The 26995-nt window shown below is 48.4% G+C and overlaps 1 protein-coding gene across 2 annotated transcripts in view; it reads left to right on the top strand.

Moving 5' to 3' along the window:
* The first annotated feature begins 5651 nt into the window (after positions 1–5651).
* LOC309868324 (uncharacterized protein) overlaps positions 5652–26995 on the top strand; it is an 82445-nt gene continuing 61101 nt past the window's right edge. Inside the window, exons 1-2 of one of the 2 annotated variants that reach the window (XM_082738123.1) lie at positions 5652–7281; positions 12003–12069. In XM_082738123.1, coding sequence (XP_082594249.1) covers positions 6406–7281; positions 12003–12069 — 943 coding nt within the window. In that variant the 5' untranslated portion in view covers positions 5652–6405. The remainder of the gene's footprint in view (positions 7282–12002; positions 12070–26995) is intronic. The other variant, XM_082738124.1, reaches the window with a different exon arrangement.

The raw sequence follows: 26995 nt of genomic DNA, 5'->3' as shown, positions 1-26995 counted from the left end.
CTCTTATTGTGAAGCAAGCGTTCTCATCTTTCCTGCTTTGGCTGGATCTCATCGCTTGGAGCTTGGATTCCATCCCTTCTCTTATTCTATAAAAGCTTTTACTAGTTGTGGTCTCTTATCTTTCCCATATATTCAACCTCTTCCTCTTGATTGGATCCTCCCCATAAGCTTTTAAATATATGTATTTTTGCCATGAATTCTCTCTTCTTCTTCCAAGACTTCAATTACCTATATATTAGTATTTCTCTCTTTCAGATTGTTTACTTTCTATTGATTTATCTTCAAGTTCATTTTCTCCTTCCACTGAGATCTTATTTGGCCAGTAAGCCCATCCAGTGAATTTTTTAAAAATACCAGATATTTAGTTCTCGAATTTGCATGTGAGGGGTGCCTGGGTGGATCAGTTGGTTAAGGGTCTGACTCTTTTTTAAAAAAATATTTAATATTTATTAAGTATTTTGAAGAAATTTTAATATAAAAATCATTTTGGGCTTACAGAAAAATTACAAAGATAATACAGAAAGTACCCATTTACCGCCCACACTCAGGTTCCCCCAATTTTTTTATTTTTATTTTTTAAAAAAATTTCAGTGTTACAATATTCATTTTTATGAATTTATGCACCACACCCAGTGCTCCCTGCAATCTGTGCCCTCCTTAATACCCACTACCAGGTTCACCCATTCCCCCAGCCCTCAAGCATCTGACTCTTGATTTCAGCTCAGGTCATGATCTCAGGGTTGTGAGATCAAGCCCCACGCTGGGATCGGCACTGGGCATGGAGTCTACTTAAGATTCTCCTTCTCCCTGTCCTCTGCTCCTCCCCCACTCATACTTTCTCCCTCTCTCTCTCTCTCTCAAAATTTTTTTAAAAATTCCATTTGATTCTTTTTTTCATATTTTTATAAAAAATTTTATATATTTATATATTTTTTATATTTTCTATTTTTCTGCTGTGGTTTCCTATCTGTTCATTTATTATAAACACATTTTTCTTTATACCCTGAACAGAGTTATAAAAGCTGTTTTAAAATTCTTGTCTGATCATTCCATCATCTGAATTATCTGGGATTGGCATCAGTTGCCTGCTTATCCTTTGAGAATGGGTCACATTTTCCTGGTTCTTTGTATATTGAGTAATTTTGGATCATATCCTGAGTATTTTGAAGGTTATGTTGAAGAGACTCTGGATTCTATTTTATCGCTCAGAAAAGCACTGATTTTTTTTTTAAGCAAACAATTAACTTGATAACACCCAAATTACAGACTTGTCCTACCTGCTGTAGGCAATTGCTCAAGTCTCAGTCTGGTTCTTTCATCTTTAGCTGGGACCCTGCTTGTATGCGGTTCAAGGTAAGCCAAACACTTGGGCAGAGTTTATGCAGAGTAATCTGTGTTCCTTTTTTCTGGCTCTTTCCTTTCCTCTTTCTAGGATTCACCCCTCACTCTTCAACAACCCTGACTGCTCTGGGCTCTATCCTCTGCCTCCTCCGCCCAAGAAACTGTGAAGTTTCTATGGAATTATAGCCATCCTCTGCTGCACCGAGACTGTGGTCAACATGGGGAAAATCCACACACACACACACAAATAGGAACTCATCTCATGATGGTTTTTCTTCTACGCTTAGAATCCCCTCCAAAGTCTGTCTACACAATTCGCTCTCCGTGGTCCTCACGTGGTTGTTGGTTGGTTTGGTTTTCTTTGGTTCATTTCTTTGTCTTGATTGTTGTCCAGGAAGCGTCAATATTATCTGTGAGAGGGCTGGTCAGTTACAAACAGATTCATCTACACCAGAAGTAGGACTCTTACCACAGATTGGCTCAGTTCTCCCTACTGAATTCCTCAAACCCTCCCTTGATCCACAGCCTTCTTCAGCTATCTGCCCTGTGTATCTTCCTAGCTTCTTTTCTTGCCATAATTGTCTTTTCCCATTTCTCACCTTCTACTCCCCTCTCAACACTCTCCAGCCCAGCTTCTGTGTCATCCCTTTGATGAAATGACTCTTTCCAAGATCCCCAGTGATCTTCAATCGCGGAGTCTGATGGATACTTGTTAGCCCTCATCGTCTTCGAACTCATGATCTTTTCCTTAAATCTAGTCCTCTTCCCCATTGCCTGTCTCAATGGATAGTTCCAACTACCATGCCCTTAGGGTGATCAGAAATCTGACAAGTCGTTTTTGACACTTTTCCCTACCTGGTTTCCCATATCCGTCACCCATCTGTACATCTCATCTTCTCAATCTTTCTCCAGTCTATCCATATCCTTCCTTCATCACTACCCCAGCCTAGACAAGCTGACCTCATCTTGTGCCTAGAGCAGGGCTTACGCCTCCTGTAACCATTTTGGCCCCCATCACTCTCCAATTTGTTCTCTATACTACAGCCAGAGTGAGAGTCTCAAAAATGCAAATCCAAGCCTGTCATTCTTTGTATAAAACACTTCTGTGATGACTTATGTATCTTAAGACATATGTGCATGTCAAAATCCTTCACAGGGCCTGCTAACATCTGCTGCTTATGTGATTCTTTGCCCTTATCTTGTACCATGCCCGGAAGACACATTACCGCTTCCTGTACTGTGGCAAATTGATGATCAGATTTAAGGCTTTTAATTGGTCAACCCTTTTAGATGTGGTTTTGGTTGGAAGGGCGGAACTTGAGTTGTGATTTTAAACCATGGAATTGCCTTTGATAAGCGTATAGGGATAATCTAAGGTCATTAAGAATGTTAATATAAATGTAATTCATATAGCTATTACTGTTGGATTTATTAATTTCAACCCACCATGCAATTTGCTACCCACGGGTTGAGGTAGTTGGTATGCGTGTGGCACCCGCGCGTGCACAGACACTCACAGATGGCTTCCATGGGTTTCTGTGTCCTCTCCGTCAGGTGTAAGAGTGCCAACAGCTGTAGCTTGACCTTCAGCCCTTCTGTGGGGGTGTTTTGCTTTCCTCAGGCTCCAAACTTTCTGTCTGATTTCACAATGTTGCCTGTGCATTTTTGTCTTTACAGGGCACATGCTGACTGCTAGGAATCCCAGACATAGAATCTGTACTTTTTCAGGCAGAGTCTGAGCAAGACTTTGTAAGACCTAGGTGCTTCCAAACCACTCTAGGCGTGCGTGCTTCCCACAGGCACCGACCCACCTTGGGTCACACACATGCACCTGGGCATAGCCTCTCAGAAATACTGGTGTTCATTACAGGCAATGGTTTTGATCAGTCTCTGTTTTCACACTCGAGAACTTGGGTCTAGGCCACTGTCACCCTCACAATACCTCTGAAGGTAGCCAGGAATCTAGAGGCCCTAACTCGAGCCAGAAGTAGGCGATGTTTGCTGTTGCCTGTTTTTATAAATAAAGTCCTTTTTAAAAAAAGATAGATTTGTTTATTTGTATGTTTGTTTGTTTATTTGAGGTGGGGAGGAAGAGCAGAGGGAGAGGGAGAATTAGACTCTGCGCTGAGCACGGAGTCCAATGCAGGTCTCGGTCTCAGGACCCTGGGATCATGACCTGAGCTGAACCCAAGAGTCAGATGCTTAACTGACTGAGCCACTCAGGCATCCCTGGCAATAAAGTCATGCTTATTCATTTCTGAATTGCTTATGGCCGCTACAGGGGCAGTGTTGAGTAGTTGTGACAGAGACTGTTATAGACTACAAAGTCGAGAATATTCAGTGTCTGGTCCTTTGCAGGAAAAATTTACAGACCTCTGATTTAGTACAGTTTTCTAACTTAGCAACAACCCATGCTGAAGTGGAGTTGCCGGATTTAACAACTAAAAATACAGGATACTCAGATAAATGATGAAGAATGTTTTTAGAATTCTTTTTTTTTTTTTTAGCATTAAGTATGTCCCAAATACCACATGGTGATCCTATGACAAAGGCTTGCTCAGCCCTGCTACTCCTCCCTCACTGAGCTTTGGAAGAGAAAGAAGTTGGGGGAAAGAGGGGCCCTTGGGATGATTTGAATTCTTTAGGGGAGGGAGTGTGGAAAGAAAGCCAGGGAGCCATCTTTGGTCACTTCTGTTTTCTTCACCATGAGGATGGGGGGAGGTCTGGTTTGGGTCCTCTGGGTGCAGCTGGCAGCCTTCCAAGATCAGTAAGCACTCTTCAAACTGAGCAAATGGTGAAGGGAGTGGCATAGGGGAGGAACTGTTTCATTCCTCACTTCTGAAAGTGCTTCTTTCAATGAGCAGCTCACAGTGCATCCGGCTGAAGGTTATAAATCTTCTCGGTCTGGTTTGGTGCCCGGTCCCCGGGAGATGCAGAAACTACCACTCTTCACTGGGAGATGGGAGGTAGGTCTCCCTACCTGCTCCACTTCCTGTTCTCCCTGTCTTCTCCACAGTGGAGGTCTGGTTGATGTCACTTGCTAGGGAAGACACCTGTGCAGTCACCTGGCTCCTATAGCCAAGGGGGTGCTGGACACAGTAGCGGTTAAGTGCCCTAGCCCTGGAGCTTGACAACTTGGGCTTCTATCCTGGCTCAGTCTTTTAGGGCAACAGGACCTGGGGGAAGTTACCTACACTCTGAGCCTCTGTCCCCTCATCTGTAAAATGCAGGGGCCCTGATAGCACCTATCTCGTGGAGCTGTTGTGGGGATCAAATGAATGGAAACATGGGAAGTACTTGGAACGGTGCCTGACATGTAAGCACTTGGGAAATGTTTGCTTGTTCTCTGCTTCACAAGCTTGCTTGGAGAAACCTATGACCCCTTGTGATGGTGCTCCCATCCTCCGGCAGTGTGAACTCTGCCCGCTAGGTGTCGCAATGCAGCAGGCACCATCCCTTAGCTTAACTTGGGGGAACGTGTGCTTACCATTTTTGATTTGCCTTGGGGATTTCAAGGGGGATAAATGGACACACAATCTTTTGAAGTCTTTAGGGCTTCAGAAATTCCAGCAGAACTGCTGACGACCAGTGCTGGAAGGAGCTGTTTGGAGTACTGCCTTTGTTCATAGTTAAAGAGACATATAATTTTTTTCCCCCCCAAACCAAGCTATTTTGAGAGTGAAAGGGCAACTATTAATAACTATGCCAGGACAAGTAAAGTAAGTGGATTGTGGCCTGACAACCTGGATATAGTCACCTTATCAATAGGATAATTATTCCTCAGCGTTTCCAGAATCTCCAGGGCAGAAATGCAATAATGTTCCTTAAAAGTCCGCTACAGTGAACATGGTGGCTCCATGCTTTTGGGAGCTCCTGCTTAAGCTCTAAGTACCTTGCCACCTTGTCAGGTCAGTTATTTGAGTTTTGTCCTCAGCAGACAAGAGCAGCCTCACGAACTGCAAGTCCCCTTGGCTGCCTTTGTGTTCAATAATTCCATATCCCCTACAGTTTTCCCTATGTGGTTTTCTTGCAGCTGTAAACCCATCTGGGGGCACTGAGTCCCCACAAATCTGGATGTGTTAATGGAGGACAAACAAACACTTTCTGGGGTTTTGTTGAGGGACCTCTAAGGTTTCTCCATCCCTAAGGCTCCATAATTCTATTATTTCTGATTTGTCTTCCTTTAAAGGGCAGGAGGAAATTAACATTTGTTTAGGCTCCCAGGATGAGTCAAATATTGTGCTTTTTTTTTTTTTTTTTCCAAGATTTTATTTGAGAGAGAGAAAGAGAGAGTATAAGCAGGGGGAGTAGCAGCTAGAGGGAGAAGAGAAAGGAGGCACCCCACCGAGCAGGGAGCCCATGCTGGCTCCATCCCAGAACCCAGGCATCATGACCTGAGCAGAAGGCAGATGCTTAACAGACTGAGCCACCTAGGTGCCCCAAATATTGTGCTTTTGCCTCCATCATCTCCTCAACCCTGTGGCATTGGTACTAAGCAGTCACATCTCACAGGTAAGGAAACTGAGGCCTAGAGAGGTCACAACCCATAAGAAGCCGAACCAGGATTCCCTTCCGGGTCTGTAGAGCTCCAAAGCCCTTGTGTCACTTGCACAGCAGACTGCCTCTCTTTGTTTTTACAGGAGCACCTGCTCCAGTGCAGGTATCTCTAGCAAGTCCCTTTCCCTCCCTGGGTCTCAGTTTCCTCTTCTGGAAGCTGGGCAGAGCTAGCAATCCTGTGCTGAAGGGCTGCTCGGTGACTGGAGACATTGGGGTCCGTGGGGGTTAGTGTAGGAAGACTCTGGGTGGGGGGCCGTGAACAACGCTTTGAAGGAAGGTAAAGGGGAGTCAGAAGGAGGTGGATTATTTGGTTATGTAATGAACACTAGCAGGGCTGTAAGTGCATAAAGGGGAGGGGGCCCAGGAGATGAGTAGGAGCTGCCAGTCCAATTAGGAGAGGCCAAGGGGAACCTGGTGATTACAGTCAGGTTTAAAAACTCTGACCCAACTCATACTCAGCCCACCACCGTGCACGTGGGCAAGTACTGCTTCCGCCTGACGAAAATAATGCTGAGAAGCGACGGCTGTTCAGCCTTACTTCGGAAAAGGGTCGAGGCCTTCTGGCTTCCACAATCCAGGCTTCCTAAGGCCTATCGGCAGCGCTGGGCCAGAGATGCCTCCCTGGAGTTTTCCCTGCTTCAACCCAGCTCCTCCGCCACACGGTGCCCTTTACCCGCACTTGGAGGCCTTTCGCTCTTGGGGAGACAGATAGCCGCTCCTCCTCTAGGGTATCTCCGGACAGGGTCACTACACACCCGCGTCGTCAACATCTCAACCGGTCAGCCCCGAATACCCGGGACGGATTTCTCAGGCGTGGGGGAGGGGCGGGAGGCCAGCCTGCGCGGCTCGCGGGGTACAGCCGCGACCCAGGCCGCGACGGCCCTCGGGGCGGGGCGAGCGCGCGGACTCCCGGGCCCCGACCGCTCCCTTCCCACTACCGCTCGCGGCGGCGGCCCGGGCCGGCGGGGGGCAGCGGACCAGCGTCGCGCGGGCGGTTCGGCGGAGCGGCCGGTCTGGACCCCGCGGCGGGAGGGGAGGAAGGCTTCCGGAAGGAAGCCCAGAGGGCGGCCACTCCTGGCTCGGGACGCCGGTGCCCAGCGCAGCCGTGGGCTCCCTGCGGGCTCCCTCCGGCCAGCACAGAACGTGGCGACCCCCGGGACCGGCTCCGGCTCCCTCCCTGGACTCCGATCCCTCCCCCTGCGGTCGAGCTGCCGCCCCCTCGGCCCCGCCCCGCCCCACGGCCAGCCCCGCCCCGCGGCCTCGCCATTCCCGGGCAGGCCCCGCCCCCCGCCGCGAGCCCCCCCGCGGCCCCGCCCCCCGTTTCCGCTGGCGGCGGCGGTGCGGGAGCGGGAGCGAGCCGGGACCCCACGTTCCCCTAGCGAGGTGAGTGCGGCCCGGGGCGGGCTGGCGGCGGGCCGGGGACCCGGGAGCGCGAGACCTTGTAGGGCACCGGCGGGCTGTGGGCGGGCCGGGCCAACCCGCGCCCGGGTCCCCATCGTGGGGAGCGGCTCGGGGGCGCCCCGGGGAGGGGTGACGGGAGGGAGGCAGTGGGCAAGCCGAGAGTAAGGGATGGAGTAGGCGCCGTGTGAGGACGCGGGAAGCGGCTGGGGAAGGGGTGTGTGTGGTCGGGGGGGCCCCGTAATGGAGCGAAGAGGGCTCTGCTGGGGCAGAGGCTTGGAGGAAGACCCTTTGAGAGAGGGGCTTCGGGAGAGACAGTGGAATCCCGAGTGAAGGGATGGGAGGGCTGTAGGATGCAGCAGAAAGGGAGAGCCCCAGAGCTGTCAAGGCTTTCTGACTGTGTGGCCCAGTGGACCGGCTTGGGGTAGTCCCTAGAGCGCCCCCAGGGAAGACGGGGGCTCGGGCAGCGCTGGGATGCTGCCTGTGCCCCCCCCCCCCCCGCCCCACTCCTTGGGCCACCGCTGGCAGATCGGCAGTCACAGTGACAGGGCTTTGGCACAGCCCGAGTTCCAAGATGTAGTCCATCTGTGCGTCCAAGTTTGGGACTTTAAAAAACTTTCTTGTGGTTACGAGAAAAAAAAAAAAAAAGTCCAAACAAGAAACTGGCTTGTTATGTGAGCAGAATTTGTACTTATGTATCTCGGAATTGGAATCTTCGATTGTTCTCTTTTTGAAAAAGAAGATATTGACCTCTTCCCTGACTCCTCCCCAAATGCCTGTACTGTCTGGGCCAACCTGCAGCATTGGAATAATATGGGGTCGCCTGGGTTGTGTCAGCCTTTCCTCCCCATCCCAAAAATGAGGATAAGAGGGCAGCAGCTCACTTCCCTTTGGTTCAGAGGGGCAGACTCATTATATGAGGGTGTCCTTCTGACCTGTAGCTGTCCCCTTCTCTGAGGTGACTCAGGTATTTCCTCCTCCAGGAAGCTTTCCTGGACTAGTGGAGAAAACTAAGGATTCATGCTCTGATCCCTGTATACCCGCCAGCTTCCCTCTCTCTACTAAAAATAGCCACAGAGAATGTTTTCTATGTACGTTCTGCTAAAAAGATGTGCAGTCAGCTTGTCACCGTAAGTAATGGGGAGGGGAGGCGAGGTATTATGTATAATTTCAAACAATGGACTGGACAAATCATTTATATTTAGCTAAGGAATGCAGCCAGGGAGGCAGACATTCATGGGGCTTCCTATCTTCCACCTGGTCCTGGCAGGGCTGATGCAGCTGGGCTTTGGGTTGGGGGTGAGGGGGGGAACAGGACTGGGGTGGATGAAACTGGAGGGTAAATCAGCTCTGCACTTACTCATTGAAGACCTGCTGTGGGCAGGGTCCCCGAACAGCTGAAAATAGACCAGAATGGAATGGGATTTTTTTTCCTTTTGGTTTGACTAAATCAGATTTTAATCTTTAAATCTATGAACAGATATTTAGCATTGCTAACGATGACCAGTGTTTATAAAGTAATTTGTAGTTGGCCAAGTGCTTTCCCTGCACATTAACTGTATATAATTTTATTTGAGGCACACGTTCTCTTTTAATTGCCTTCTTACAGATTGGGAAAATGAAGCTCAGAGAGGGTTAATGACTTCTGTGAGGTTACAGAACTGGTTAGGTGGAAGAAGCAGAACTTGAACCCGTGGCTTCTGACTCCCCCAACCCCCTCACCCCTGCCATGTGTTTTGCGTTATGCTATGCTGTCTCTGCCATTCTTCCCCATTGAGTCTGTGGAGTGCTGGGCTCTGGCCTTAGCTCTAATACCATCTGTTTGTGCAGCCCTGGGCATGTTACCTCCCCTTTTCAGCTCTGTGTTTTGGAGGGTTACTGGATTAAAACATTTCTAGAGTCTCTTCCTGTATTAGATAATTGACCAAAAAAAAAAATGCTAATGGCAGCCAATCAGTCAAGTAATAAGTGCTCCCTATTTAAAAAATTTTAAATTGTGGTATAAAAACATAACAAAATGTACCATCTTAGCTGTTTTAAAATGTAGAGTTCAGTCATAGTAAGTATACTCATGCTATTGTGCGGAAGATCTCCAGAACTTTTTCATCCTGCAGGACTGAAACCGAAGGCCCATTAAACAGTAGCGCTCCATTTCTTCCCCCCACCAAACCACAGTTCTCCTTAGTGTGCTTTATTATTCTCCTACTGTGTGCTCAGTACATGTTGGCCTTGAGGAATTAATAAGGCCGCTTGTGGAGAAGCAGCCCAGCTCAAATGGGAGGAGGGCCTTGGGCCTGTGGTAGCTAGCTGGAGAATGGCCCTTATCCCAGCCTCTTGTGTCTGTAATTCCAGTCCCTACTGCATTGTTAAGTGAGTGAGTGAGTGGGTGAGGCCTTGGGCAAGTGCCTCACCTCTTGCAGCTTTAGCTTCCTGCCTGTGAAAGGAAGATAACAATACCAAGCTCTCAGGGCTGTTAGAAGGAGCAATGAGATAGCTTCGGGCCTCACACACAGCAGGTGTGCAGTAAATAGTGGTTGTTATTTATAACCTAGCTGAGGAGACTAATAAGCTCAGAGCAAGAGAGGACAAGACTTCTTTTCTTCTACCATTAAAGCCCAGGCCTCCTGTGATTGTCATCCTCACTGATTAAGAGGGAATGGATCAAATCCAGGTACCCTAGCCTGGCCCTCAGCATCCTTCCTATCCATTCCCAGCCTTCCTGTCTAGCCTTATCTCCCGGCCTTCTCCCCCAGGGACCCTCGGTTCCAGCCAAACTCATCTCCCAAGCATGCTTTGCTCATTCCTTCTTTGTCCCTGAGTTCACACTGTTCTGGTTTTCTGGAGTGCTCTTCCCCACCCCAACCTCCCCCTCTTTCAAGACCCTACTCATGTTTGAGTTCGTTCCCGGGCCACCCATCCCCAAAGCACCTCTTTTGCGTTCGAACTCCTCTGGCATTTTCTGTCTCTATCTCTCCTGGCTTTTACACACTGCCCGGGGTGATTCTTTAGTGAATTCCACAAGCACCGAATGTGTGTGTCATAGTACAAGAGTCCGGGCTAAATTCCCATGATGCAAAAATGAAAAAACGTAAAGGCCCTTGTGTTCATGGGGTGTATAATGCAGGAAAGGGTTAAGAAAGGTCTTCAAAAAGTGGCAATTCAAGGTATAAGGTGTGTGGCCTACGGTATTGTGGGGGTTCAGACAGGGGAATTGGTCACCCCAATCCTGGAGCAGCACCCCACGCAGCAGGTGGTGTTTGATGTGAACTTGGAAGAGTGGCTTGCAGTTCAGCAGAAGGAAGAAGGATCAGCATGCAGAGAGGTGCTGAGAGCGTGGGCTGATGAGTGGGTTGTGTGAAGGGAAGCAGCGGAGAAAAGCCTGGACAGGTAGACAGTGGGCCTATTGTGGTGGCCGCACATGCGCAGCCCAGGAATTCCATCCGTCCATCCATCCATTCACCCATCCTTCCGTCCACGTGAAGTCGAGTGCCCACCATGTGCAGGCGCTGAGCTGCTGCTGGGGAGACAGCAGTCAACACTGGGAGGCCCGGGAACTCTGTGGGTTCTGGCATAGGGGCTGCAGAAGAAGGGCTAGGGCTAAGGAGGGAGGGTCTGGGGTCTGGGAAGGGGGAAAATCATGGAGGGGAGAGCACTGGACAGCTGTGAGGAATGGCAAGGAGAGGACCTGGACCAGGATTGTTTTGAAGGCAGAGCTGAGGACTTACCTGGATGGGGGTGGTGAGGAAACAAGGAAGGGGGGTTGGACTGAAGCTGATTCTAAGCTGGCTGACTGTCGGTGGGCAGCGCCATTTGCTGTTCGCAGTGCTTACAATCCTTTCTCCAAGTAGATTGGAAGCCCCTTCTGGATGTGGATTGCAGCTCCCTGTGTGTTCTTCCTGGCCCAGTGCTCACTGCTGAGTGGCACAGAGTGGGCACAGTGTGGAACTCTGAAATGGTCCTCAGGAAATGAATCCTGCACCTTCTACAATGCCAGATTTGCATCCATGGCAATATTTACTTGTACACGGGCCTTTTTCCAGAGTCACGTTCTGCAGAGAGCCTAATGTCTCCTGTATATATTTTTATTGCCCGAGTTAACTACCCTTCCAACCTCGCTCTGGTTTTCTCTCTCCCTTGATGGCCATTTTCTGCCGCAATGTTATAGCTCCACGAGATAACCGTGGATGTGGTGGAGGTGGAAAGAACGACATGGCCTGTTTCGTTTCATCAGCCCCTCACGTAGGGTACATGAGTCAGAGTCCCGTCTCAGTAAAGTTATATCGTCGTACAGATCTTGAAACTTCAGATCATTTGTCAGGGGTCAGAATTACAGATGTTAAACCCTTGATGCCAAGGGTCTACCCAGGGCTGGCATGGATAGGTTTGACGTGGATAGGTTTAACGTGGATACAGTACCTCTGTAACTGCCCGTAGCAGACATCACTAATCGATCACACCATCATAACTGGGGAGCTGGGGCTCGGGTTCTGCGCGAGATGCTTCAGGCACCCACTATTAGCGGGGTGGCATTGGCACCGCAGCTGAAACCAGTTTCAGGCAGCTTCTGTGTCTGTTGATTGAATAGATTCTCAGTAGGAGGCTGCTTCCCCAAAGGGTGGCCGTTGTTGGACACAATTCACCGTGGAGTGGCTTCCCAGCAGAGTGATGACTTAATTTTTTTTTTTTTTTTTTTAACCTTCCTGCAGGAATATCCTGGGATCTTCTCTTATCTGTCAGCAGCCAAGGGGTTTTGCAGGGAATTCAAAGGAACAGGTCAGTCTGGGCTGGTCATGTGGTCTCTGAAAGTGTGTGTTAGAAACCGTCTCAAATCTCCTGTGCCCTTAACTGTGGATTGGGGAGGGAGGGCAGAATGGGACGCTGATATTTTCTAGATGTCTCTCTGTCGTCGCTCTTGACTTTGAATTGATAAGTTCCTTCAATGGGGCTTTGGGGGCTAGGGAGACAGTTATCCCCCTCCCCACTATTTCTGACTGCCAGTTGGGGTAGTACTCTCAACTTCTTTCCTAGCCACCCTGATTATAGGGAGGAGACCTAGGGAAATAGGAGAGGCCTATAACTTCCTGCTTCCTGTCTCCTCCCAGCAAGCTTGGGGGCCAGGGTGGAGGACCTCCCGCTAGCTGGCCAGAAAAGAATCTAGGGGAATCTGGCCAATCCTACCTATTTCTGTCCCTTCATACTGGCCGTGGCAGCCAGGCCCTGGCCCTCTGGTTGCCCCCCCCCACCCCCTCCGCTGGCCCTCCCTAGGAGCTAGGCGGGAGCTGTTTGGCAGGTAGGCAGCCCTGGTGGATGGGGCTGATTCAGGTTCCCTGGGGTTGCTGCTTACAGACCTGGGCCTTTTTGTGTTTTAATTTATGTGTGTTTTATCCGGTGGCTCCCTCCTGCTGGGTGATTTGTAAACCTCTCACCTTCCAAGAATTCAGCAGTGTGGGGGTGGGGAGGGGGGCGGAGGGTGGAAGGGTGGTGCTGGCAGACTGCTCACCTTGCCAGAAGATTCCTTTCTCCGCGAGTTCCGGGGGAGGTGCTATGCTGGCCCCCAGTGGCCGGACCTCTTCTTGTCCTGCCATACTTTGCATATCATACTTAGGATGCCAGCGCTCACAGTTGTCACCATCATCAGGGAGCCTCCGTTTCAGACTCTTTATGTCTACAATGAATGTAACCGAAGTCCTATCACATCTTACTTTAAACCTCCCTGATTTCACCCAGATCCTGTGAGGTAGCCCTCGTTTGCCCCCACATTACAGTTGCTGCAGCGGGTCGGGGCAGGGCCAAGACCACATCTGGAGTGGGAGGTGGGGCAGGGATTCCAGGCCGAGCAGCCTGACTCTGCAGCCCCTGCCCTTCCCACTGCAGACCTGCCCCTCCTGGTGGCTCCTGAGAATTGCGTCCGGGTCGTCCTTTGGCCTGCTGCGCGCGGGAATGCCAGAGCTCCCATTTTAAGTCTTCCCCCCTCCTCCCAGGGGCCGGGATGGGGTGTCTGCTTTCACGTCGCAGCTCTGGGATTTGGAGCACCGCCTGCGGATGGACAGCAGCGCAGGCCCGCCGGGCCCAGCAGCCTAAGCTGTAGAATTCTGGTGGGGAGCAGGCGGCAGGGAGGGGAAAGGCTGGAGGACTCAGCACCTCCTGGCCGCCCGCAGGACCGCCTGGCCTGTCGTGGAGACTCTATGGGGCCTGCTCTTGGGGGGGGTCCTGCCAGGGCGAACATGGGGGTGACAGACAGGCCCTGACATCACCAGTCGTTTCTGGCCAGAAGACCGTGGGGAGACCTGAGGGAGGGACCCTCCAGACAGGAAGTTTATTTTCTCCTATGGTCTTGGCCTCGCGGGGCTTTGGTGTTGTCATTTCTCATAGTGCTCTTGAGCCTCTGGGATGATGGCCAGCTCCTGGGATGGGGGTGTTTCTCATGTGGCTCCGGCCTCTGCCTCTGATGGGCTTTGGACCTTTGGCAAATGAGTTGCTTTCTTCAGGCTGGTTTCCTCACCTGCAGAATGGGGGCCCCGGATGGTTCCTTTAGCTCTGACGAAGGTGGCCTCTGAGTGGGACGAGGGGGTTTTGGCTGCCAGTCCCAGGGTTTCCCAAATACGTCCTCCTCTCACCAGGGCCCTCTCTGCCTGGAGCCTAGAGGTGGATGGAGGAGGAAAGAGTGAAGTTAATGGTTAAACCGGAGGCCCTGATTTCTGAGGGAAGTCGGACTGGGGGCGGAGGTTGTTTGCAGAGATGGTCTGTCAGGTTGGTGGTAGGGTTCTGTGGCCTGAGTTCCGTCCCACGCTGTGGCTCTGCTGCCGCTTTCATTTTGACTGCCTCCTACCCCTGCCTGATGCCTTTAGGAGCTAGAAAGTTCCACTGCTGCCCTCCAGCCAGATGAGTCAATAATTTCGACTTCAAGTATAGCCCCAGCATCATGAAACGAGAGTATCTCCCTGGGTGTAGTCCAGCTTCCAAACCCTTTCCCTCCTCTCAAACCAACAGCTCAACCTGAGCTGGTTGAGGCCGTCCTGAACGGGACGCAGCTAGAAGGAGCGTCACTGTGCGCATGCTTTAGTTTATACTCTCAGAAGGGAAATGTGGATTGTTTTCTGACTATTCATTGTTTAATACTATCTTTGCTTTTGAGTTTACCACATCCCTTCTCCCCTTGTTTTCCTTCTCACTCCCCACACAGTGGCTGGAAATGAATTGTACATCGAATACTCATTTACTTTTTGAGAGTCTTGTGACCCTTTTTGTGTTCCGTGGTCAGTGTTCGTTCAAATATCTGACCTTGTGATGGGGATGGGAAAGGAAAGGATGTGGATGGATGGCTGTCCGGGGGGTCTGAAGAGTCAGACGGCTCAGCAGACCCCCTGGGAATGCCCCCTGCCCCCGATTTTTGGGGGAGGCTTGACTCTCCCTGCAGGAAGGCTAAGGGTCCTGTAAACCTGGCACAGGATCTGGGTGAGTCTTGGCCTTGGCCTCAGCAGCATAGGTCACTGCTAACCCTTACAGTTCCTTTGTGCACATTTGAAAAACTGCCCTTTCTCAGGTTAAAAAGAAAAATTAAAATGAATAAATGATTGTAAAACCTGAACAATGTCCAGCTGTGCCGGGGAAGTCTCCTGGAGCCCCTGTGGGCAGTATAGCCCAGGCTGTCTGCACCGGGATACGCGCACCACCTGCCACCCCATGGGGGCACACGTGGCCCACGGTGCCACAGTCTCCAACCACTCCCAGGGAAGGCTATGGTCCCGCTCTGAGTGGGGGTAAGGGCCTGGGGCTGGGACTGGGGAGGGGCCTTTGAGAACAATGGCAAGGGGGAGGGAATGATGGCGGGGAGAGGGGGCTTCTCTGAGCAAGGCTGGAACAAGGTGCGGCCAGGCATATGTGTCTGCGTGTGTGGGGGTTAGTCTGTATGTGTTTGCCCCAGCGTGTGTGTGGCTGGGTGTGACTGTGTGGGTTTGTGTGGGAAGGAGTTCTCCTGCACGGTTCTGGGACTTGGGTGAGAGGCCCATCTGAGTCCTTTCAGTCCATCATTACATACCTGTGATGTGAATGCCTCATCCTTAGAGGGTGACCGCAGACTCGAACACAGCACCTGGCAGCCATTCCTGAGCACTCTCACCTGGCCACCTGCCGCAGGGTGGAAACAGGCTGAGGGGCCTGCCACTCTCTGACAAGCCCCGGAGTGGGGGGTGGCACCTGGGACAGAGGGAGCAGATTCTGCCCGAGCAGGTCCCCAGCCCCCATTTGGGCTGCGCCCTAGAAAAGGGCTCAGAGGGGCAGGGTGACTGGCTGGGTTTGAATGAAATGACATGTTGTGTTTTAGAGAAAGCGTGGTAGAGGTCTGGGCTTGCAATTTTCCACTTGTCTTAATCCTGAGAGATTCTAAACAGCTTTGTTGGACGTGTACATTGCAGCTGCCTAAGGGAGGAAGCGCTGTTGGGCCCCCCAGGAAGGCAATTAGGTTTGAAGCCAGAGTTTGGATCTGAATGCCGCCTGTGGGACCTGGAGGTTGGGGATGGAGAGCCCTAGAGCAGCCCCGAAGGCATGAGTCACTCTGAATTAGCAGCCATTGTAAATTGGCTCCCACTTGCTGCTGGAGATGGGCAGGTGGGGAGGAAGCTTCAGTTCGGGCCATCACCCGCCATCCACGCTATGGGCACCGAGAAGGACATGGGTTGGAACTCTCTGTCTGGGCTCTTCCCTTCTCCCACGGTTAGCCAGAGAAGCTGGAGATGGTGGTGGTCAGCCAGCCTGTGTCTGTGAAGGCCCCCTTCAAGGGACCGTCGGTACCTGTAGTGCAGAGAGAATAGTATGGTACGCCATCCCATGTTGGGCAGGACTGGCTAGAACTTTCTCCGAGGACCCAAAGAGGAACCTGGGGGAGATCAGCCTGGGCCTCAAGGGAGGGGTGGGATTTTGAGAAGCAAAGGAAGGGGTTCTTTGAGCGTTTGCAGTAGTGGAGGTCTGGGTCGAAATGGGTGTGACCTGGAGATGAGCGCAGGGAAGAGGGAGGGACACAGCTGGCAAGAGAGGGGGCTCCACACGGGGGGTACCTCGAATGCCACCCAGAGGAGAGTTATATTCTAGGAGGCTAGCAGTAGGGAGCCAATGTTGGTCCCTGAATGGAGGAGTGACAAGCTGAAGGGGATGTTTTAGGAAAAATCAGCTTGTAGCAGAATTCAGGGTGAATTTTATTATTTTTTTTTACATACTCTTCTTTGTTGTTGTTTCAAAAATAACTACAAATTCATTATAATAGTTGTACATTACATAAATTGTATAAAAGGAAAATCTCCTATAATCCTGCCCTTCAGAGATAGTCACTGTTAATACTTGGGTTTTTATTCTTTCCAGGTATTTTTATAAGTGACTGGCACCCAGCTGTCCACCTATTAACTTAACAATTCCCATAAATAGAATTGTGTTACACTGACTGGCAACTTCTTTAGCCGTCTTTCCACATCAGTGCATAGAGAATGACCTCATTCTTGGGAAGAGCTGCGTGGACTTGCTGGATGAGTGTTGTATTGATTGCTGATCGCTGCAGAACAAACCATCCCCAAATGTAGCAGATGAACACAGGAAACATTTTGTTTGCTCATGGTTCTGTGGCCTCGCCATTCTGGCTCGGCTCAGCTGGTCTCATTACCTAAGCTTGGTAATGCGGCAGCAGTCACCTGGGGCTCTGCGGGGCCCAGACAGGCTGGGAGCCTCTGCACCTGTCTGGTGATTGGTGCTGTAGCTCACCTGGGTCTGTCTTTGCCCGTCAAGGAACCTGGTCTTTCAGGTGCAAACAGGATCTCCAGGATGTCTTGGGATCTAGGCTCTGAGGTCTAACATCCATCAGGTGCCTGGTCAAAGTGGGTCATAGGACCGACTGGTTGGAACCCCGGAGCTGGGGAAAAGACTCCACCTTGTGAAGATCCGTGTGTTCAGGGCTGGGAGGACAGGGATGTGCAGTCCTGTCATGTCCCCGCAAGGAGGAGAATTAGACTACTTGGGAATAGACCCCACTGGGCTTTGGAATACAGCACAGTCCCCTGCCCTTCCCAGGCACCCCCCCCACCCGCCTTTACCATATGGGTCAACCTGGGAACCTGGCAGGGACAGGGCGCTTGATCTTGTTGGTTGAGAGATGTTGTTGGAGGTGGTGTGGGGCTTGTGCTGGCAGGGGCTTGGCGTCAACCTAGGATCTGGGCTCTGGAGCAGACAGCTTCTCGAGCTAGAGCTACCAGAGCTGTAGAAGGAGGGCTGGAAGTTCTGGAAGCTGCCAAGAGCTCGACTGCTTAGTACCCCTTGCTGATTTTCATGGCGTCTGAAGAATGAGAGTCCCTGAGTGACAGCTCTTTAAGAAGCCTGCTGGCCACTCCAGATCTGAGCCTCGGCTGGGAATTCATTTATGTATCCACCAGCAAATACTACAGCTACAGTGCACCAGACTTTCTCCACATCCTCTCGTAACCGCAGATGGGAAGGAAGAAGACCCGGGCCTGTATAGTTCACAGGCCTTCCTTCTGAGGCAGCGCGATGGACTTGACATTTGGACTTCCCACAGTGTATTTGTTTTGAAGGTTTTCTTATCACCTGCCACGGTAGCGCTTCTCCCCTGTGAAATGTCACAAGTGGCCGGGAGGCAGAAGGAAATAAGGGAAGAAGCAGCTCCAGGTTCTCAGTGAATCCCCCGTTCTAGCTTAGATGATTTCATAGCAGGGCTGCTGGTGAAGTGCTGGTCAGCACTGATCATTCATCAAACTTACCTCTCCCCAGAGACTGTAGAGGGGACTCGATGAAATATACTTTTCTAGCACAACAATGTTCTTTAGCCTGTCATCTGCCTCATGGTTTGTGCATTCATCAAATGAGAACAAAGGTGGAGTGGGGTTTCACATTTGAAAACCCCTTGGTGTTTTATTTTCTCCCCGCTGCCTCTTAGCATCTCTTGGAAAAGAAATGTTTTGAGACTTAAAGATTCTCTGTGAAAGTGTAGTCCACACTGTGCGGCTCAGTCTCTGGGTCATTCTTCTTCCTCCTGCTCCACTGTGCTGTGGGGACACTGACCCAGCTCAGCGAGAGAAGCAGGTGAGGAGTGTGGGGAAGGGTAAGCGGCCACACCAGGCTCGGAGCTACCTGGATGCGTTGGGGGACCCGGTATCCCAGCACTGGGCTACTGTTGGGGGGTTAATGATGTCTGATCAGCTCACAGGGCGGACTGCACACCAGCGTTTAGGGTTGAGGAAAAACGAGCAAAGCTGAGTCTGCAAACCTTGAGAAATCTGGGATCACAGCAAGAAAAGAGACCTCAGAAACTCCTTTTGGCCAAGGAATTGGAAAAAACTGGGTGAAAGACCCTAGCCTGCTTCATTGGAGAGTTTGCTTCTTGAAGCATATATAGAGTAGGTACCTCCCCCATAAGCAGATCTGAGAGGCCTTTCCCTGATTCCTAACTTCTCTGCCCATCCCTCCACTCCGGTTTCAGGTTCTCTGTAGATAGGAGGGTGGACACACTTCAGCATGCCCTAAAGTCATGCTATTAATTCACCAACAAACAGTTATTGACCATTTTTGTTCCTTTTCTTAATTAAATGGTTTTTAAAAATATTTTATTTATTTGAGATAGAGAGTGAGATAGAAAAAGCGTGAGTAGGGAGCAGAGGGAGAGGGGGAAGCTAGTTCCTTGCTCTGCAAGGAGCCCAGTATGGGGCTCAATCCCAGGACCCAGAGATCATGACGTGAGCCAAAGCAGACTTTCAACCATCTGAGCCACTCAAGTTCCCAATTTTTAAAAAATTATTTACTTAAGTAGGCTTCGTAGTCAGCATGGAGCCCAGTGTGGGGCTTGATCTCACAATCCGGAGATCAAGACCTGAGCAGAGCTCTAAAGTCCAATGCTTAACTGACTGAGCCACCCAGGTGCCCCTGTGCACTTTGATTCTTTAAAGGTCTGAGGCATCCCTTTTGATCTGACTGCTCTGTGTGACTAGGGCACGTCCATTCAAGATGGCAGCATGAGAAGATCCTTAACTCACCTCCTCTTGTAGACACAACAGATCTACAGCTACCTGGGGAAGCATTTCCCTAGAAAAAGACCTGAAAACTACTGGACTGAACTTCTTCAGAATGGATAAACAGGCCACATCGAGATGGGTAGGTTAGGCAGAGGCATGGTCTTGCCAAAAACACCACTCCCAGCATGGTGTCCCACTTGCGGGAGGGATCCCATAAATATGGAGCTTGTTCCTGTGTAGAGAGAAGTTTGTGCTCCACATCAGGTACTTTAATCCTTGGGACCTACTCCAGAGATGAACCCCCAAAACATCTGGTTTTGAAAACCAATAGGGCATATGTCTGAAAAGAGGGAACCTTAAAGAGTGGGGGCAGTCTTAAAGGGCTCCTGTGTAGACTCACTTATCCTGGGATAGGGCGGAAGCAACAGTTTGAAAAGCACTTAGACCATAAATGAAAGAGGTTCATTTGCTCTTCTTGAAGTGTCTGCCAGAAGGGCAAGAGGCTGTTGGGACTCACTCTGGGAATGGAGACCCTGGAGGGTGCCATTTTGGGTATCCTCCTTCTATCCTGTAAGTGCAGGCGCTGGTGGATGCCCTTTTGTCACTCTCCCTCTACCCTGCCTACATGGGTGGATGTCCCCTGTGCTACTTCCTGAGACCCTGCATAAGCCCGTAGGACAAAAGCCCTGCCCCCACCTGTTGTCCCACTGAGGACCTGCCCAAGCTGGCCTGTGTGTGTAGCCCACACAAGGGATGCCCGAGCACCTAGCTCCAGTGACCAAGGGGGATTGTGTTTCTGGGTCATACAGGTCTGAAACAATGGGAGAGACAGTTCTTGGCAGACTGCCATCCCGGCACTGCACAGACAGCAGACTGATACCACCCCCAGATATCTGATGGAAAAGGCCTATTTACCTGTCCTGGAGTTTTAGCCCAAGGGGCAGGGTTCGGGTTTGCCACATGAATAGGGGCTCTGGAGGTGCTTTCAGGGAATGTGGGGTACCACCTTTGAGCAGAACTTGCTACACCCCAAAAAGCTTGTTGGTACTTGTTTAACAGGCCAGCAGGGTCAATGATTATGATCCTATAGGACTCTATATTTGCATACCTGAAAACCCGCTGCGTGAGGGTCTTGTTTCCAAACAGCCTGAGACCAGGTGCTGACTTAAATCCCTCTGTCTAGAAAACTGACAAATCTTGGCATACCCTCCAGAACTGAGACCCGCCTAGTTAAAATCAGGCTGTTTAGATAAGCATAAAATATTTCAAGAGACAAACAAGAGCTAGGGCACAGTAAAACAATAAAGTTCATCTCCTACGTAAGGCCACTCCTGCAAGACTGGGAGGGAGAGCTCTTTTACCTAATGTAAAGAGCTGTTTCACCTAATGTGTAGAAACATGAAAACTTAAGCAAAATGAGGAGATAGAGGGATATGTTCCAAACAGAAGAGCAAGGTGAAACCCCAGGGGGGAAAAACTTTAATGAAACAGAAATGAGTAATTTACGTGATAAAGATTTCAGAGTAATGGTGCTCACCAAACTTGGAAGAAGAATGGATAAACACAGTGAGAACTTCGACAAAGAGATGGAAAATATAAGTACTAAACAGAAATAGTAGAACTGAGGAATACAATAACTGACTGAAGAATATACTGAAGGGTTTCAACAGCAGACTACCTGAAGCAGAAGATAGAATCAGTGAGCTGGAAGACAGGGCGGTGGAACTCACCCAAAAGAAGAGAAAAAAGAATTTTAAAAATGAAGGTAACCTAAGGGGCTAAAGGGACAACATCAAGTGGAGTAACATTCACATTATAGGAATCCCAAAAGGAGAAGAGAGAGAGAAAGAGGCAGAAAACTTAGTTGAAGAAATAATGGCTGAGAACTTCCAGTCATCTGCCTTGTCAGGTCATGAGCCTAGGGCTCAGGTCATGAGCCTTAGGCTCAGGTCATGAGCCTAGGGTCCTGGGATTGAGCCCCACGTTGGGCTCCCAGCTCAGCAAGGAGCCTGGTTTTCCCTCTCCCTCTGCCTGCTGCTCCCCCTGCTTATGTTATCTCTCTGTCAAATAAGTAAGTAAGTAAGTAAGTACATAAATAAATAAATAAAACCTTTAATAAAAAATAAAGTAAAAAAATATACAAAGAAAATATCAACAGACCTAAAGGGAAAAATTGACAATAATACAATAATAGTGGGGACTTTCATACCCCTATTTGTCAATGATTAGCTCTTCCAGTGGAAAACAATAAGGAAACATTGCATTGACCTTAAATAATGTTTTAGACCAAGTGAACTTAATAGATAGTAGATAGCAGAGCATTCTATCCAAAAGCAGCAGAATACACAATCTTCTGAAGAAGATTAGGACATTCTCCAGGTTAGATCATATGTTAGGCCACAAAACAAGTCTCAATAAATTTAAAAAGATTTAAAAAATACTCATTAGAGAGAGAGAGAGAGAGAGAGAGAGAGACAGCACAAGCAGGGAGAGAGGCAGAGGGAGAGGGAGAAGCAGATTCCCCACTGACCTGGGAGCCTGACATGGGGCTCCATCCCAGGACCTGGAGATCATGACCTGAGCTGAAGACAGACACTTAACCAACTGAGCCACCCAGGTTCCCCAAATTTAAGAAGATTTAAATCATATCAAGCCTTTTTTCCAACCACAGTGGTATAAAACTAGGAATCAATTACAAGAAGAAAGTTAGAAAAATCACAAATATATGGAGATTAAGCAACATGCTATTGAACAACCAATGGGATAATGAAGAAATCAAAGAAGAAATGAAGAAAATACCTTGAGACGAATGAAAATGGCGCTACAATGTAGCAGAATCTATAGGATGCAGCAAAAGTAGTTCTGAGAGGCACGGTCCTAGTGATAACTGTCTACCTCAAGAAACAAGAAAAATCTCAATTAAACAATCTAACTTTATATCTAAAGGAACTAGAAAAAAATAACAAATGAAGTCCCAAATTAGTAGAAGGAAGGAAATAATAAAGATTAGACTGAAAATAAATGAAATAAAAACTAAAAATATATAGTGTATATAACAGAAAAGATCAGTGAAACCAAGAGCTGATTCTTTGAAAAGATTAGCAGAGTTGACAAACTTTTAGCTAGTCTCACTAAGAAAAAAGAGAGGGCTCAAATAAATAAAAGTTAAAGCGGATACCAAGAAATGCAAAGGATCATAAAGACTACAAACACTTACATGCAAACAATGTGGACGACCTAGAATAAATGGATAAGTTCCTAGAAACATACTATGTTCCGAGACTGAATCATGAAGATGTAAAAAAAAAAAAAAAAAAGAAAGAAAAATAAATCTGAATAGCCTGGTAAGGAGATTGAATCAAAAACTTTCCAACAAACAAAAAGTCCAGGACCACAAGCCTTCCCTAGTGAATTTTATCAAACATTCAAAGAAGATTTAATACTTAACCTTTTCTCAAACTCTTCCAAAAAGATGAAGAGAGGGAATGCTTCCAAACTCATTTCATGAGATCAGCATTACTCTGATATGAAAACCAGACAAGGATACCACCAAAAAAAAAAAAAAAGAGAAAAAAAAAAAAAGAAAATTATAGGCCAATATCCCTGATGAACAGCAATGAAAAATTCCTTGGCAAAATATTAGCAAACTGAACTTAACAATACGTCAAAAGCATCATATACCATGGTCAGTTGTGATTTATTCAAAGGATGCAAGGATGTTTTTCAATGGATGCAGAAAAAGCACTTGACAAATTCAACATCCATTTGTGATAAAAACTCTCAACAAAGTGGGTAGAGATGTAACATACCTCAACATGATAAAGGCCGTGAGTGACAAGCCCACTGCTGACATCATACTCAGTGACAAAAACTGAAAGCTTTTCCCTTAAGATCAGAAACAAGAAAAGGATGCCTACTCTTGCCACTTTTATTTAACATAGTATTGGAAGTTCTAGCCAGAGCAATTAGGCAGGAAAAAGTAATAAAAGTCATCTAAATTAGAAAGGAGGAAGTAAAACTGTCACTGTTTGTGGATGTGATTTTATATTAGAAAATCCTAAAGACTCCACCAAAAAACTGTTAAAACTAATATATGAAGTTGGTAAAGTTGCAGGGTACAAAACCGATATACAAAAATCTATTTTTTTAATAGACTAAGAATGAACTATCAGAAAGAAAAATTAAGAAAACAGTCCCATTTCAAACTGCATCAAAAAGAACAAAGTATCTAGGATTAAATTTAACCAAGGAGGTGAAGGACTTGTACACTGAAAACTATGACATTGATGAAAGAAATTGAAGACATAAATAAATGGAAAGATATTTTGTGCTCATGGATTTGAAGAATTCCTATTGTTAAAATGTCCATATTTTCCAAAGCAGTCTACAGATTTAGTGCAACCCCTATCAAAATTCCAGTGATATTTTTCACAGGAATAGAACAAACACTCCTAAGGTTTGTATGGAACCAGAAAAGATCCCAAATAGCCAAAGCAGTCCCTAGAAAGAAGAACAAAGCTGGAGCTGTCACACTCCCTGATTCAAACTATACTCCAAAGCTATAGTGATCAAAACAGTATGATATTGGCATAAAAACAGACACAGAGATCAGTAGAACAGAGCAGAGAGCCCAGAAATCAAACCATGCATATATGGTCAGTTGATTTACAACAAAGGAGTCAAGAACATACAATAAGGACAGGACAGTCTCTTCAGTAAGTGTTGGGAAAACTAGATAGCCACACGCAAAAGAATGAAATTGAACCACTGTCTTATACCATACACAAAAATCAGCTCAAAATGGATTAAAGACTTGAATATAAGACCGGAAACCATAAAGCTGCCAGAAGAAAACATAGGCTTCACATTGGTCTTAGTGAGATCTTTTTATATCTGAATCCAGAAAGCAAAGGCAACAAAAGTAAAAATACACAAATGGGACTACATCAGATTAAAAAGCTTCTGCACAGTGAGGGAAACCACCAACAAAATAAAAGGGAAACCTGAGAGATGATATTTGCAAGTTGCATATTTGATAAGGGGCCAATACCCAAAATACGAGAGAACTCCTAGAACCCAATAACAAAGGTACAACCTGATCAAGAAATGGGGACAAGAGCTAATAGACCTTTCTCCAAAGAAGACATGCAGATGGCCAACAGGCCCATGAAAATGTGCTTGACATCTTTGGTCATTGGGGAAGTGCAAGTCAAAATCACAATGAGATATCACTTTGCATGTGTTAAAATTATAAAAAAGACAAGTGTCGGCAAGGATGTGGAGAAAAGGGAGTCCTTGTGCACTGTTGGTGCAGCCACTCTGGGAAACAGTATGGAGATTCCTCAAAAAATAAAAAATAGAACTGTCATATGATCCAGCAGTTCTGCCTCTGGGTATTTATCCAAAGGAAACAACACTCATTTGAAAAGATGCATATACTCCTATGTTCATTGCAGCATTATTTATGATAGCCAAGATATGGAAGCAAGCTAAGTGTTCATCAGTGGGTGAATGGATGAAGATATGGTGTATACATACAATGTAATGAATGCTCAATAAAAAGATGACATCTTTATGACATTTATGACAAGGATGGACCTCAAGAGTGTTACACTAAGTGAAATACGCAAAGAAAAATACTCCGTGATTTCACTTATATCTGGAATCTAAAACACAAACAAATAACCAAACCAAACACAGATACAGAGAACCATTGGTTGCCAGAGGGGAAAGGGTTTGTGGGTTGAGCCCGATGGGGGAAAGAGATCAAGAGGTACAAACTTCTGCTTATAAAATCGGTAAGTCATGGGGTTGTAATGTACATTAGGAGGTCCGTAGTCAATAACATTGCATTGCAAAATTGAAAGTTGTTAAGAAAGTGAAGCTCAAAAGTTCCTATTACAAGAAGAAGAATTTTTGTAAATTTATATGATGACAGATGGTAAATAGACTTTATTGGGATGATCATTTTGCAATATATTCAAATGTAGAATTATTATGTGGCACACCTGAAACTGCTATAACGTATATCAATTATAATTCAATAAAAAAGAAAAAACTATTTGAATAGGGTATACATGGTGGGCAGTGCATCATTAAAAGAGAAGAGTAATGGGTTGATTTAGCCGAGGTAGGGTTCTTGGCTACCGACCATCTCCGTGTGTGTTTCCCTATCCGCCCCCCTCCTTCCCCTCCAGGGCTCAGTCCTCCAGCATCCTGGCACCAAGGAGTGGGCTCTCATGGCCCAACAGGAAGGCAGGAGGTGGTTGGAGATGTAGCCAGAGCCCTCTCTGTCTGCCTCAAAGGGGAAGCCTGCCTGGACGCAGCTGAAGTCCCACAGCTTTATGGTGACACCTCATGTGGAACAAAAATGATGTTCCCTCACCTTCACCACCCACCTTCCTCACGGCTTATGCGATGCCTCTGGGTGCCCTCGCAAGTTTGGGAGTAGGAGAAGGATGACCCTCCCCTGGGCATGCCCAGGGGACTCTGCCTTGGGCTCCAATGACGGTTCTTCAGTTCTTCGTGCCAAGAGCAGCAGCTCCATCTCTGGAACGTGTGTGTGACTTCCCCAGAGGGGCCACACTTTCCTGGCGGATAGGGCAGCTCAGGGCAGGTGCTGCCGTGCCCAGGGCTAGGCGAGCTGATGGGTGCTTTAGGCCTGGTGCGCTTGGCCTGGACCTCACAGGCTGGAATATCGGGTAGAGGGACCCTCTCCCTCCACAGAGCTCCCCTTCTGACGTTCCAGCTAAGCCTGAGGCACCTGGGAAGGCAGAGTCCCTAGAGTTGGAGGACCCAAATCACACACAGTTTCTTCTCCCTGGGAATACTTCTGGGGTGCTAGCCTTTGGGGTACTCGTACTGATCGGAGGACCTGCTTACGCCAAGCGGGGAAAGCCACAGGGTTGTTCCCAGTTCTGGGGCATGGCTGGCAGTCCGGTGTCCTGGGCCCTCATGGTAGCTGGCTCTGGTGGTGCAAGTGCTGGTCAGTCCAGGCGGAGGTACTTGCGGGAGCTGTTCTCTGTGGGCTGGGCTGGGGGAGTGGGAGAGGCTTGTGGGGGTGACTAACCTGACTCTGGGGCAAAGGAGAAGGGGAGGTCATTCTTCAGACTGCAGGGCCTGTCTCCTTGGGCCTGCACCCAGGAACTAAAGCTTTAGATGCTGCCACATTGTAGACACAGTGGCATAGACCCTGCTGCCACCTGCCTTTCCCAGTGCCCAGGTTCCAGGCAGCATTCACGTTTCCAGAGGATGACTCCACAGACTTCCAGACCTCTGTAGCCTCTACTGGTGTTCTCTCTCTGACAGGCAGGGTCTTTTCTAAGGGCCCCCAGTCTCTGGATCTTCATTCCTTCTGAAGAGCCGAGCCCTGGATGTTCCCTTCCACTGATGCTTTGCCTGTTTTCTCATTGTCTGGCACCAGGTGGGCACTCTGATATTTTTGGAATGAATGAATATTGCATTTGTGATAGAAAAAGAAATGTATCTCTAATCTAGCCCATTTTCCTGGACACTGAGAGCACTTGCTTGATTTAAAACCATCTGTCTTCATAAACGGGTGTTTGAGTGAGTTTGAAATGCCTCTGGGGGAGGAAGCAGGATTCCTAGGTCAGGAGCTTCCTACTCCAAGGCCATGGCTCTGCCGGAGTGATTCATGCTGCCTTTTCTCCTGAGAGGAGGTGGAGAGGAGGCCA

Source organism: Mustela nivalis (genome assembly GCF_964662115.1).
Source record: "Mustela nivalis genome assembly, chromosome: 7".
In the NCBI taxonomy this organism is placed as follows: Eukaryota; Metazoa; Chordata; class Mammalia; order Carnivora; family Mustelidae; genus Mustela; species Mustela nivalis.
Note: the sequence above shows the minus strand (reverse complement) of the source record. Positions and strands in the feature narration are given on the sequence as shown.